Source organism: Alligator sinensis, unplaced genomic scaffold (assembly GCF_000455745.1).
Source record: "Alligator sinensis unplaced genomic scaffold, ASM45574v1 scaffold1060_1, whole genome shotgun sequence".
Lineage (NCBI taxonomy): Eukaryota > Metazoa > Chordata > Crocodylia > Alligatoridae > Alligator > Alligator sinensis.
Genome location: NW_005842907.1, coordinates 331723 through 344741, shown reverse-complemented (window position 1 = coordinate 344741; position 13019 = coordinate 331723). Strand labels below are relative to the sequence as shown.

At 58.4% G+C, this 13019-nt stretch overlaps 1 protein-coding gene across 1 annotated transcript in view; it reads left to right on the top strand.

The window, feature by feature from the left end:
- Positions 1–13019, top strand: part of LOC102370021 (putative ciliary rootlet coiled-coil protein 2) — a 106820-nt gene that overhangs the window by 56370 nt on the left and 37431 nt on the right. The window contains exon 5 of the mRNA XM_025192226.1: positions 8918–9050. Within this exon, the coding sequence (XP_025048011.1) occupies positions 8918–9050 (133 nt within the window). The remainder of the gene's footprint in view (positions 1–8917; positions 9051–13019) is intronic.

Here is a 13019-nt window from a genome sequence, read left to right as displayed (position 1 = left end):
GTCGACTTGACGTTAATTAACACACGGGTTAATTGATTTTAAAAGCTGAAGAATTACAGTTAACTTTTCCCACAGGGTACAGACGCCAGCCGCTTGGCACAATTCTGCCTTTCGCGCTGGTGCAGGGGGGCAGGGAAAAGCCCGCAGCAAAACTAGCAACGGCTGAGAGAGCCGTGCCTGCTTATTGGAGTACGGCTGATGGGAGCCGACGTGCCACTGCCTCGTCCTCCACAATGTGTTGCCATTCGAGTTTGTTATAAATAATCACAACAACCCACCTCGCACCTCCCCTTGCCCACCCTCCCTTTAGAAATGCAAGCTCTGCGGAAGTTTCCGCGGGAGCAAGTCTCCCCCTGCCCCCCAGGCTGGTGGTAACAAATGCCCTCTCGCTGCCTGCCGCCTTTCGCTGGGTGGCTCGGAGGAGAGGGCTCCCCATCCCAAGGCACTGGGAGCGGCGGGGTGGGGAGTGGGAACCCTTTCGTCTTCCCTGCGTTGGTGCTGCGTCCCTGTGCTGTTTTTTCTCCCTAATTGGCTCAGATGCATTGCTTGTGGGGAGGAATCTCAACAAGGGGAAAGTTGGTTCATTGTAATTACGATCCAAATTTACCACGGGAGCGCTTTGTTTTCCCTTGTGCTCTCCCGCGCCCTGGTCTCTGCTGCGCGAAGGGTGGGGGACAATGCAGTTAGGGGACGTGGCAGTGCTGGGAACTTGCTGCTTTCACCTTTCGTGCTTTCATTTTATTTCATTTTGTTTTTTAAAAGCATGAAGCAAGTGAAGCGACAAGAGGAATCCATTATGCAAATCAGGTCACATTTGCATAATGTCTCATGACTGGGATATGCAAATGGGCTGTATAATTTATGAGTGCCAGTGTCTGTCTAAAAGTGTTTCCCATAATTTATAAAAAGTGAGCCTGCGAGACGCGGGGAAGGCGGCTTGGCTGGCTGCCCTGCCAGGAGGGCTCTGAGCAGTCTCCTCCAAGTGTTCCCTGGTTGCAGCAGCAGACGTTGCACTGCCAAATGCTCATTAACCCACAAGAGGCGAAGCTCCCCTTTCTCTCTCCGTCTCCCTGCCACACACATGCTTCCTTTCTGTGCCTCCCCTCTCACTCGTGAGTTCTCCACAGCCCCTTCGACTGGCGCACTGGGCTCCGTGACCCATTGGAAAGGAAGGAGGAAGGGTGATCCCAGCTGCCGTTCACTTGTTCTGACTGGGGACACTGGGGAGAAGAGGCTGCTCCTTCCAACAGGGCTCTGAGACGATCCAGCTCATGGGCGCTGCGTGTCAGGGACTGGTGCTTGGGGCTCCTGGCCATGGTGGTGTTTGACATGGGTCGTGCCCAGCTCATGCTTTGAGCGAGGGATCTATGCCTGCCTTTTTGAAGAGCTGCTGGTGCCACTGTGCAGAACAGGAGTCCTGGAGCTTCGTAGCTGGAGCTGTTTCTAGTTTCAATGACCAGCCTTCAGAGTGCTCTGAAAGCAGAGGGCAGATATTGAGGCTCTTTCTGTGCTTCATGTTCCCCTGGGCACCAGGGCTCGTGTGCTTGGAGAGGCTTGTCGGAGCCAGCCAGGAGGGCAGACTGTGAAGTGTGGGAACACACCCGGCTCTGTGGTCCAGGTGGGAGTCGTTTTGATCACAAAGCGCGCTGCGTGCTTTGGCGGTGACACATCATGTGCAGAGCAACTGCGCGCTGTGCAAGCTGACCTTGCCGCAGAAGGCAGAGAGGTCGGGGCTGGCAGCAGCTCTTGGCCTTGGGTCCCCTATGTCCAGGTGGGCCAAGAAGCTGCTTTCTGGCAGGGAAAGGTGTTTAGCTTTCCACACGAGTCCAGCCGTATAGGGCAGAGCACACCTGTAACGTTAACGATGACTCTGCCATCCTGCCTTGCTGTATGCGAGTGAAATAGTGCGAAGGACCCCAAGACAGGAGCACCCAGATGTTGAGCTGCCTGTCCCCAGGAGGACAGGAGATGTGGAAGGGAAGGCGACAGGTGAAGAAAACAGTGACAGCCTTGCACACCTGTAGGCTGCAGAGTGGAGCCTTGCACAAGCCTCGGTGTGCACTGCCTTCTTCCTGTGTGAGAGGCGGCATCGGCCAGCAGCCCCAGCTGCGCCCCCGACCAACAGGTCCTCACCAACAGAGCTGAGACCCTGCCTGCAGCCTGAGCAGTGAGTGCGTGCAGCGTGCCCTGTGGGGGTGTGGAGGTGGCAACGGGGTCCTCTGGCAAGCAGCAGGTGTTAGCCCCGTGTGCAGCGGGTTGCAAGTGCAGAGCACCAGTGCTGCAGCCCTGGTGACTGGAGGGAGGCTGGTCACCAGCAAAGAGAAATCATCTGCCTGCTTAGGGCAGGGCAGGGGGTAGCACCGTAGGGGAGGGTGCTCTTCGTCTTCTCCTGATGCTGCTGTGAGAGGACCTTGGGCCACTGGAGGCCGGCGGGATCCTTTGAGTCAGAAAAGTGGCTGTGAGGTGGCCAGAGGCCCGGACTTCCTTCCCACCTTGCACGTGCTTGCATCGCCTCCTGTCTGCAGTGGCCAGCAGACCCACAACCCCACTCTGCAGGCCACTCTCACCAGCCCATTCAGCAGATGCATCCACATCTAAAGGCGCGGGGCTCTCCCTGCTCCCATGGAGCCAGAAGTCACCATTCAGGATGCTTGCGGGCCGGCTGGACTCTTATGGCTGATGCTGGAGTTTCTGGTGCTGCCTGATGTGTGCAGTAGATGTGGCTGTTCCCAGACAGCCTCGTGGCAAAGCAAAGGCATCGCACATGAGCAGGGCTGCCCCTCTGAACTCCGGTTGCTGCATCAATCTGCAGGAAACCGCATGTCCACAGAAGGGGGCTGCCTGGTTCTGTGTATTTGCCATCAGGTCCTCAGTAATTGTGGGGCAGGGACTGAGGCATCACCATCACGGGGAATCGGGGGGAATACTGCCTTATGAACCTGAAGACCCTCAGCAGTCTCTGTTTTGTGCCCCTGCCATTTGGAGACTGCTTCTGTAAGGAGTATGATGCACCTTTTGCTCAGCACAACCATAGATGATTTTTCAGGTGACAGCCTGGAAATTCCCCTGGCGCAGGGACTGAAGTGTCTGTATTTCTCACCAGCTTTTTCCAGCCCTTGCAAGTGTGGAACTACAAGACCTTAAACTGCACAAATCACCAAACACAAGACTATCTGGTTGGCCGTCTTCACTGCATGCACACTGTAGTTTCTTCTGGCCCAACCTTTGCCTCTGTGCCAGCTGCCCACCCCCTTCCTGGAACCGTCTCTCTTTTATGAGAGGGTCTCTGTGCCCCCATCTCCCCATGCTAGGATCCTGGGGCACCCTCCATCCTCCCTCCCCACCACAGACCCTATTCCTGTCTGCCTGCCACCAGTCTTGTTTTCTTTCTGTCTGGAAGAGGCACTGCTGAGGGATGCGACATGCTATACTTGTTGGTTGGAGAAGCGAACCGGGCAGTGATGTGCTGGAAGGGGTTGCTGGCCACTGTCAGATGGATGAAGCAAAGCACCCTCAAGCTAGGCGTTGAGCTTGCTGCGCTCACCACCTAATCATTACCGTGGCTTTTGCAGACATATGCAGGTCTGACCAGCAGAGCCCAGTGCCAGCCAGGTCGGTGCAGGTCAGGGCGCGAGGAGGGGGCAGTGTGAGGAAGGGAGGTCTGATGCCCCATGTTTGTGCTGTGACGTGGGCAGGCCAGGGCACATCCCGTAGCTCAGCTGGGACTCGTATTGATTACTGCCAGGTCTCTTCATGGGCCTTGTCATGGAGCCGTGGCAGGCGTCCCAAGAGGAACTGCCCTCGGGGGTGAGGCCTGAGTGTTGCGTCTCTGGGTTGGTTAGTCCCAGATGCCTGGATGAGCGTTTCTGAAGGGCCGTGGTAGGCACTGGGGGGCTGTGCAGTGCTGGTGTCTGTGCTCCTCTCCTGGGCAGGGGAGCTGGACAGCACTGTCGCAGGAAGGGGGGACTTTGTTGGCAAGCTGTGGCTTTGCATAGAGGCATGGTGGAGGTGAGTGGTTGTCTCACCTTGCACCAGAAGTGTGCTGATAGAGCATGGCAGCTGCAGGCTCCCAGTGCAGTGCTCTGCCTTTGGCTCCCTAGAGCATGCCCTGGGCTCGCCAAGCTGTAGTGCAGCAGAGCCCGACCTTGCAGGCAGTCCCTGAGTGCCTCCAGGCACAGTCTGCTTGTTGGAGGGGCTGGGGCTGGGCCCTACTCGGTGTGTGGATGTTGTGTTTGTGTCAGCGTGTCCCGGGCTAGTCGCTACTCATGCCGGTTGGGTAGTGGGAGCTTTCAGTAGCTCACGGTTTTGGGGCCAGGGAGAGCGTGTTGCATTGGAGCAGCCTGGAGGAGGTGCAGAGCCACGGGGTGCTCTGGTGAACAGGGTTTGGCCCTTGAGCACCTGCCTGCTGCCGATGGAAGGGGCGTCTGAGCTCTGCTGATGTGTCTTGGAGGCCCCAGGGCCGCACACTGACAGCTGGGGGCAATACATGGAAGGACATCCCTACCTGCTGTCCCAGCACCAATATGGCCATGTGATTTGCCTCTAGGACAGCCATGGGCATGTCCCCGCACCTGCCTATGGTGCGTGTGTGTGAATGAGCCTGTGGCCCCATGTGCTTTCCCGGGCTCAGTGTCAGTGTTAGGCAGGAGCGGGGATGAAACTGTCTTGTGGCCCTGTGGGGGAGGGGGAAGATCTGCTGGCTGGGCTTCTCCGGGATCTGCTCCGGGGGGCCACCGATCGCCGCGGCGGGGGGCCGACACAGCAGCCCTTCCCTGGCACTTGCTACGCTGGAGGCCGTTGATAAGGGCAGTGGCATCGGCATGTCTCTGCCTAACCTACTGACCCAACTTGACCCACTGTCCCTACATCACGTAGCGCGTTAGACTGTAAGGCCTCGTACAAGTGTGACCAGCCCTGCACTGGAGCTGGAGACGCCGCCAGTGCAGAAAGCCAGCAGTGCTCGAGGCAGCGTCGGGGAAGGGGCGTAGTGGACCAGGCCAGCCCTCCGCAGAAGGAGCCTTGTTGCAGCGGGCCAGAGCCAAGGCCACTGCCCTGCTGCCAGCTCCCTGCCCCGCAGCAATTGTCTGCTTCTCCTTTTTGTTCTGTGCCCAAACCCAGCAAGCCACCTGGGCCCCTGCCACAGTTGCGGAGGCTTGGAGAGCTCCGTGTCAGTGGGTTTGTGGCAGGACCATTGCTGGCAGGGCCGATCTAAGCTCCTTTTGCTAGCACAGCAAGCCAGTGGCCAGTCTGGTCCCTGCCCCTGCCCCTGCCCCTGAGATTGCCATGGCAGCTCCGGGAGCTGTTATGCTCCCACAGCCACTGTCAGGTGCCCATGCTAAGCTCTGCCTCTCGGAGCTGGGCTCGTTCCCTCTTCCTGATGCTTGTTATTAATTTAGCTATGCCTCGGTCCTTTGCTGCCTCACGGGATCCAACCAGCTAGCCTGAGGTCAGGGTTAGGAACTGGAGCCTGCCCTGCTAGTGAGGACAGGTTGCTGTGATGGCGATGGGCGAGGGACGCTGCTGACAACCCAACCGGTCATCTCTGCTTGTAGCCGTGCGTGTAGCTGCCCAGGCATCTCTGGGAGATGCGAGTCCTTATGCAGTTACTGGTGCCCAGGGGGAAGCAGTCTCTTCCCCCTTCCTGAAGTCCTGGGAGGTGCTGCTGCCCGGCGGGCCCGTGGAGGATGCCACTTGCATCCATTGGGGAAACGCAGGCCTTGGAAGGCATCACAGAGATGCGCTGCGGCGATGGCAGGCCCGAGAGGCACGGCTACAATCTGCGGCACCAGCCTCGCCCTCAGAGGATTGTGGGGCACATGGGTCCTGTCGCGTCTCTTCCCACACGATCCCCTGCAGACCTCTGCCGGGACGCTCTCGGCATCCCAGTACCAAGTCACCGCAGCTCCGGAGCCTGCCGAGTGCCCGTGCTTGGCAACGACCTGACTGCATCGGGCTGATTGCCTGATGTCTGTCACTAACAGCGGTGAGCAAAGTGTGTGGAATCTTTAAGTCTTTAACAAATCTCTCATTAATCCCAGCTAAGTAGATTAAAGCTTACTACAGGCTTTAAGAGGAGGCAAGCTGCTCACTCATAGGGCACTGACAGCATATGTGGGGAAGGAAAAGTCAAGCAGGGTGGCTTGGACCTTGTAATTCCTTTGCTCTAGCATGAGGTGGGAGTGAGGAGAAAATGTTCCCCTGGATGTGGGGGTCAAGTGGAAGCAGATGCATGTGGAGATAGCACCTGCTTTGGCTTGGCATCAAAGTGCCCCTGAAGCCCCTTGGGCCACTAGTCTGCACTGCTGGTACCAGGGACTCGCGCAGGCTCCATGCACCCGACCCCTTAGCAGGCACAGAGCAATGCTAGGGTCCCCGTGAGCCTCGGGCCCAGCACGCTCCGAGGGCTGCTGTTGCTCAGGAGGATGCCGGCTCTCCAGAGGCCCCCATAGCATCTTCAAGGCACAAGCCAGGCTCAGCATGATGCACAGGCCCTGAATTTCGGAAGGCCTGAGCACAGGTATTAGCTCATGCTGCACCTCAGGCCTGCTTACTTGCACGTGGTGTAATGGTGCTACCTATGGATAGACGAACATGGAAGGACTGGAAATCCGGAAGCAGGGTGGGGGACAGCCATTTGCTGAGACTCCTCAGGCTGGACCTGCCAGTGCCGTGCCGCGGGTGCCTGGACAGCAGCAATGCAGCTTGCTCCCGAGACCCCGGGTGACGAGCTGTGCGGGAGACGGCGAGTGGGTTCACTGAGCTGGTCACACGGCAGGAGCAAGACTCGTTTTGCAGGGGGGGGTCTTGTGACCATGTGCAGCCCAACTGAAGAGCGCTGGCAGGCAGAGCTCCACGTGAGCAGAGCCCCAGGCAGCGAGGGCCCCGCATGCTGTCTGGCTGCGTGTCTCCTGTATTCCCAGGGTCAGGCCCTCCGTTTCCTGGCTTTGCTGTGACCCCCGAGAGGTCCCTGTGCCTGGGGAGCAGGGGGGCTGGGGGCTGCACTCTGCCTCGCGAAGGGCAGGGGAGGGGGGGATGACAACCGCACTAAGGCTCACCGGGCCTCTACTCCCCACCTGTTAGCAGAGGAGACAAGGCTTTAAAGCTGCGGCAGCAGTCCTTCCCTCAAAGCAGCGATGCTGCGTTTCAACAGCACGACCTTTCTCCAGCCACATCGGGGAATCAGCTGAAAAATGGCGGGGCTCCCCCGACTCCTTTGCTAATACAGTGAGTTGTTCGTATGGTCACCCTCAGGTGATCACAGGGCAGTGCAGCTAAATGCTGAGCTCTGCTCACCTTGTTCCCCAAGCACTCAGCTTCCTGCCCCTGCAAACTGCCTGAGGGTGCAGTAAGTAGGTTAATGCTTGCTTTAGGGTTAGCCTGAGGGTTGAAGTTCCCAGTAGGCAGAGCCGAGATCTGCTCATTCTGTGCGTGTGGAAGAGAGCAAGCGCGAGAGCTCGGGCACACGTGAAGCCTTCCAGGTGATTTCCTTCCCCCAGTGCTGTTGTGGAGGGTTGTTGCTTCATCACTGCCGCAGCAGCACAGTGCAGTGGACAGCTCCCGACCGACCGCATCCCACGCACGGGCTCGGGGCTGGTTGTGTTGTAACGGCATCTTGCTTGTGGGCTCTCTTCAGTGTTTGTCGCTCCTCGTACCCAGCTGTTGAGTCCCTCGCTGCAAACGAACACGTAGACAATGGAGTTCATGTCTCTGGCTGCGACTTGCTGACTGCACAGACAAGTGGGGAAATGGCTGCTGCTTTTCCCAGCCCTGCCTACCCACTGGATGCCCTCCTGGCTTCCTGCTAGCAGAGCGCCAGCCGTGCTTGACAGGCAGCACAGTCTGCCTGGGTGGGCACTGCATGGGGCCGCGGCTCCCGCGGCCCCGCTCTGCCTGCGCCCAGCACCAGCCGGGAAGCGCACCAGGAGTAGCCTCTGCGCGAGGAGGGACCGGCAGTGCTCCCCCGTGCTTGCTGGGCCGCAGTCTGCAGGGAAACCCAGGCACGTCCTGCTCCAGGGGGAGGTCACATCGTGCCCCTTCAGGTCACACCTCCCCAGCATCCCTCCGCTTGGCGCGCTGCCCTGCTGTGCCGCCACCCGTGTGCCTGTGCAGCCAGGCACCCCATCCCTTCAGGAGAGCCTGGCTCTGTGCACAGACCCCTCCTCTGACAGGCACATGGGCCTCTGGGAGCCGCTGTGGGCTCTGCCGCTCTCCTGACACTCCTCCTTCAGGGGAAACCCACTCATGAGGGCCAGAGGATGCCCCGTCTGCCTTGCCCCTTCCCCCATTTCTTGTCGGATGTGTATGATGTGCTCCCTCTGCCCCGTGGTGGGGGGCACTGCCTGAGCTCCTGCAAGGTGGTATCTCTGCTGTGCACTGTGCCTGAACGCCAGGGCAGGGTGTATGGGACTCCTCCGTGGCAGGATGTGCCCTGCCCCTCTTGGTCACTAGAAGGAGGCTCTGCCAGGCCAGGTGGGGGTGGATCCCAGATGGGGCTTTTCCTGACCCCGCTGCTGCAAGCAGCTGCATGTTGTAAAGCAGAAGGCTGCAGGACCAGCTCCTGTCAGGAGAGACTGGCGCAGGGGGTTGCAGACCGGAAGTGGGGACTCTGGAGATGTGAGCGGTGTCTGCTCAGGCATCACAGGGTTGGCATTCACAGGCTGTTCAGGGGCCGGAAGGGATCGTGACCAGCTTTGCATTGTGTTTTGTCAGCTGAATCCTGTGCGAGCCTGGAGTCCTGGGAAGGATGCCTCCTCGGTTACTGCGAGCTGGGCAAGCCCTTTCTTTCCAGGCTTGCTTGCTGAGGAGGCCCTGCAACCACCGGGTCCCTGGCCCTGGCACATCTCTGATTGCCACCTTTTCTCAGCTCCTCCTTCTGCCGGGGCCTTTGTTCACTAGTGTGTTGCATATGTTGTTTCAGCAACTCTTCATCAGGGCGAGGGATGGAGCAAGAGGACCTGGGAGCTCAGGTGGCCTCCAAAGGGCAGCTCATCCATCAGTTAAGTGTCCAGCGGAGGGAGGCGGCTCGCAGCCAGGAGGAGGCCAAAGCTGAGGTAGGTTCCACCGTGCTCGCAGGTCCCGTCTTGGCTTTGAACTACTGAGAGCCATGCAGCATTTCTGACAGCTGGACTGCGTGGGGGTGGCCAAAAGGTCTGGCTGTGAACTTGAGTGCAGGGCTGTACAGGCTCCCACTTCAGCCAGACTTTCTGGCCACTCAAGAAAACGCGGGTGGCGTCTCCTCATCATCACTGATGCTGGGAAGGATTGTCCCCAGGCTGCTGGGCTTTGCTGGCTGCTGCGCAGGGCAAAGAAAGAACTTTTTCCCTCCATGGTCCTATAGGTGTCTGGGTTTTTGCCTTCCTAAGAAGCACTGGGTGGAGCTGCAGCCAAGGCTGGGGACCTTGGTTGGGGTGTGCCAGTGCTCCTGCTGGGATTTAAAATCCCTCAGATCGCTGGTTGGGAGGGCGTGCTCCTCCACTCGGTGTCAGACTGATCGTCACATGTGGGGTCAGGAAGGAATCTCACCCCGATTAGATTGTCGTGCAAGGGAGGGAGGGGGTCCCCTTCCTCGGAGGCAGGCGGCATGGTCCTCTTCCCTGGATCTCGAGTGTATTTTAACCAATGACCTGTCCTTGCAGTGGCAGTATGTGACTGGCCTCATCTCCCTGCTTTACCTGTGGCAGGTTAAAGGCTGTTCTGGGTGTTTCAGACCTTGTGCCTGGTCGTTGTGTGTGAGGGTTGTCCCCAGAAAGAAAAAAAGGTTTGGATAGGGATGATCCTGCCTCAAGCAAGGGGCCCTATCCAGCCCTACTTGTCTGTGATTCTGTAATCTGCCCATCATGTCTTCCTCTGACCGTGAGTGATCCCGCCATGACCTAGCCTTTCTTCACGTTCCTGCCCAGCCTCACCCCAGCTCCTTGGCTCACTTTTCTGACTGCTCTTCTGTCCCAGACCCTGCTCTCCCCTTGGCTCTGGGCCGCCAGTGCTTGATCATGACACTCCACATCCATCCACATGTTCCCTTCCTGAGCATCCCCCACCCAGGTCTGGTACATCCATGCTTGCCCTCTATCAAACATAGAAATGCACCTTGAGCGTGTGTCTGCACGTGCTTGTGTTAGTGATCATAGATGTTAGGGTCGGAAGGGGCCTCAATAGATCATCGAGTCCGACCTCCTGCATAAGCAGGAAAGAATGCTGGGTCTAGATGACCCCAGCTAGATACTCATCTAACCTCCTCTTGAAGACCCCCAGGGTAGGGGAGAGCACCACCTCCCTTGGGAGCCCGTTCCAGACCTTGGCCACTCGAACTGTGAAGAACCTTTGTTCTGAAGTGTCATCTTCTGTGCAAGGCCTGACCCCAGCTAGATGCATATCCAATCTCCTCTTGAAGACCCCCAGGGTAGGGGAGAGCACCACCTCCCTTGGGAGCCCGTTCCAGACCTTGGCCACTCGAACTGTGAAGAACCTTTGTTCTGAAGTGTCATCTTCTGTGCAAGGCCTCTGCTGCTTGCCCTGGGCTCTGCGCTTGGCACCAGCTACTGTGCTGAGCTCACCTCCCTTATTTCATGACAGTGTAACCAAGCTGCAATAATACTTGCTCCCCAGGAAAACCAGGCTGCCTCCTCCTTGCCATAGCTTTCTGTGGGAAAGCCACTCTCTACAGCCCACTGAGACCCTGCCCTGTGTTGCCATCACGCAAAAGTGAAAGCCACACGTGTGGGCAGAGGTCATTCCAAACATGTTGTCAGCCCCATATGACAGCAATGCAGGGAGAGAGCAGCCTCGTCCCTTGGATTCCCTAGAGGAGAAATGTTACCATTTGCTCGATGGTATCAAGCTCCTTCAGCACTTGGGCGGTGCAGCATTGTGCACCTGGGAGTGTGGGAGAGAAGACCGCCGTTCCCTGGAGCGGTGGGAACTGCGTGAGGCAGAGTGCTTGCCGAGCAAGAGCTGCTCCTCGGGCACTGCAGCCAGCTGCTGTTCCCTCCAGACCCAGGAAGAGCACTGCTGATCAGACCAGCCACCTCCGAGGAAAGGCACACTGTTCGCATTAGATGTCTTGCAGTGCAGGAGCCCCGTGTGCACCAAAGCACGGTGCATGGACACGAGGTTGACACTGGGCGCTCTGAACAACCATTGGGTGCAAAGAGAAAAGGAACAATGCTGTGACTCTCCTAGGGATGACAGTGACGGGGATTTGCTGCCATGTGGAGCTCTTGTGATGACAGCGCATGCTAGCCATCTCCGAGGCCAGCAGCCTGGAGGCAGGAAGCAGAAGAAAGTGAATAAAGTCCGCTTGCTCAAGTGACTGGAGTTGTTCACAGGCCCATGGAGCCAGCAGAAGCACAGTTAGCCCTGCAGCCTGCGATAGCTTCGTCTCTGGAGCCCCTGGCTGCTGCCATCTCTTGCACTGGATTGATGGGTTGCCTAGTCGCACCTCTGGTGTGCAGCCTCTCCCCAGTGAGACTGCCGTTGCTGTAAATGGAGACAGTGATGCAGCTTTTAGAGGAGGTAGATGAGCCGGAAAGGTGCTAACAGGGTACAGATGCAATGCGGGTGGAAGGGTGTGGGATGGCTGAGGCGTGGGGGGTCGTGTGTCCATCCAGGTGCGCAGGGGCTGATAGCAGGGGCTGCAGGGTCCTTGCCTGGTTTATGCTATGTTAAGCTGCCTTAGCTGAAGATGCATCTTGAAACCAAATAAGCAAAACTGCAGAAACTTGTGCGATGCCCTCACTTTGTACACAGACTTGGTGCGATGCTTTTGCTCTGATTTAACAGACGTGTCAGTCATGCGTAGCCTGCAATAAGTATGTCTACCTAAGTCCAGTGAGATTGCTTTTAAAGTGGTTTAAAATGGTTTTAGGTGATCACTTCAGTTATGGCCTCAATCTCACCTCCACTGCCCGCATGCTCTTCCCTGCACCCCTTTGTCTGCCCGGGCCTCTCCTTCCTCATGGCATCTCCATGGTTTCCTGTCCCTCTCCTCTCCCTCCTCCATTTGCAGGTTCCTCGCTGGCTCTCGTTTTCTGCCCAGGTTGCACTGAGGCAGACCCTAGGTAAAATGCAGAGGGCACTGGCTGTGAGCAGGAGGGGCAGGGGGTCTGACACCGCTTCTACACACTTCCCACAGGACCCAGGATTGCCGACTAGCAGCTTCCCCCCCCCGTGGTCAGCCAACAGCTCAGCCCCTGGCTGAGGGTGCCTCTGGCCCCTGGCAGCAGGCAGTTCCTCTGTACAGACCAGCCACTGCTGCTGGTTGCTGCCCTTGCTCCTACTGGTGGGGCCTGTGCAGTCGGTCTGAAACATCTGACTTGCTGACACAATGCGTGGGAAAGCTGCATGGGGCGGCGGCGGCATGTTGGCTTGCTTTGTGGAAAGTGCATAATGCCTGAGCAGTCCCAGCTCTGCCCTCTTGGGCACACGTGCACGATACAGCACAGCCGACGGAGGCATCATCATAGCGGTTTTCCACGGGATCCTGCCCCCGTCAGGGCACAGGTGGGTCTTGCTCTGGGGCTGTGTCATGAAGCAGGTGGCTCTCTGCAGGGCCCTGGCCTTGACATTGGAAGCCATGGAGGGCGTGACAGGGGGCCTCCCGGGGCCGGTCTCCACAGCCCGGCCCTTGTCTGGTGGGCAACCACCCGCTTGTCTCGCCCACCACGCCTTTGATGATAATTAGCTCAATTAAGATGTTAATCAAGCAGGAGGCTACCCATTGTAATGCCCCGATGCCAGGGGCGCTCTCTGCGGCTCCGACCTCCCCCAATACCGCAGCCCAAGCCTCGCAGATGGCACCTCGGTGTTCATCTCTTCCGGCCCCCACGCTGGGCCCCAGAATCTTCTAAACAGGACCCCTCTATGATCCCTCCTGATCAGGCGGCCTCTCCGCCTTCATCCGGGCTACTAGCCCCCCAAAGCCCTTTTCCCCTCTCGGGTGTGGTCCCCCCCAGGACCTCCGGCTACTAGCCTTGGCCCACCTCCAGGCCAGTCAGGACCCCAGGCCCCCGGCTCTTGGGCCG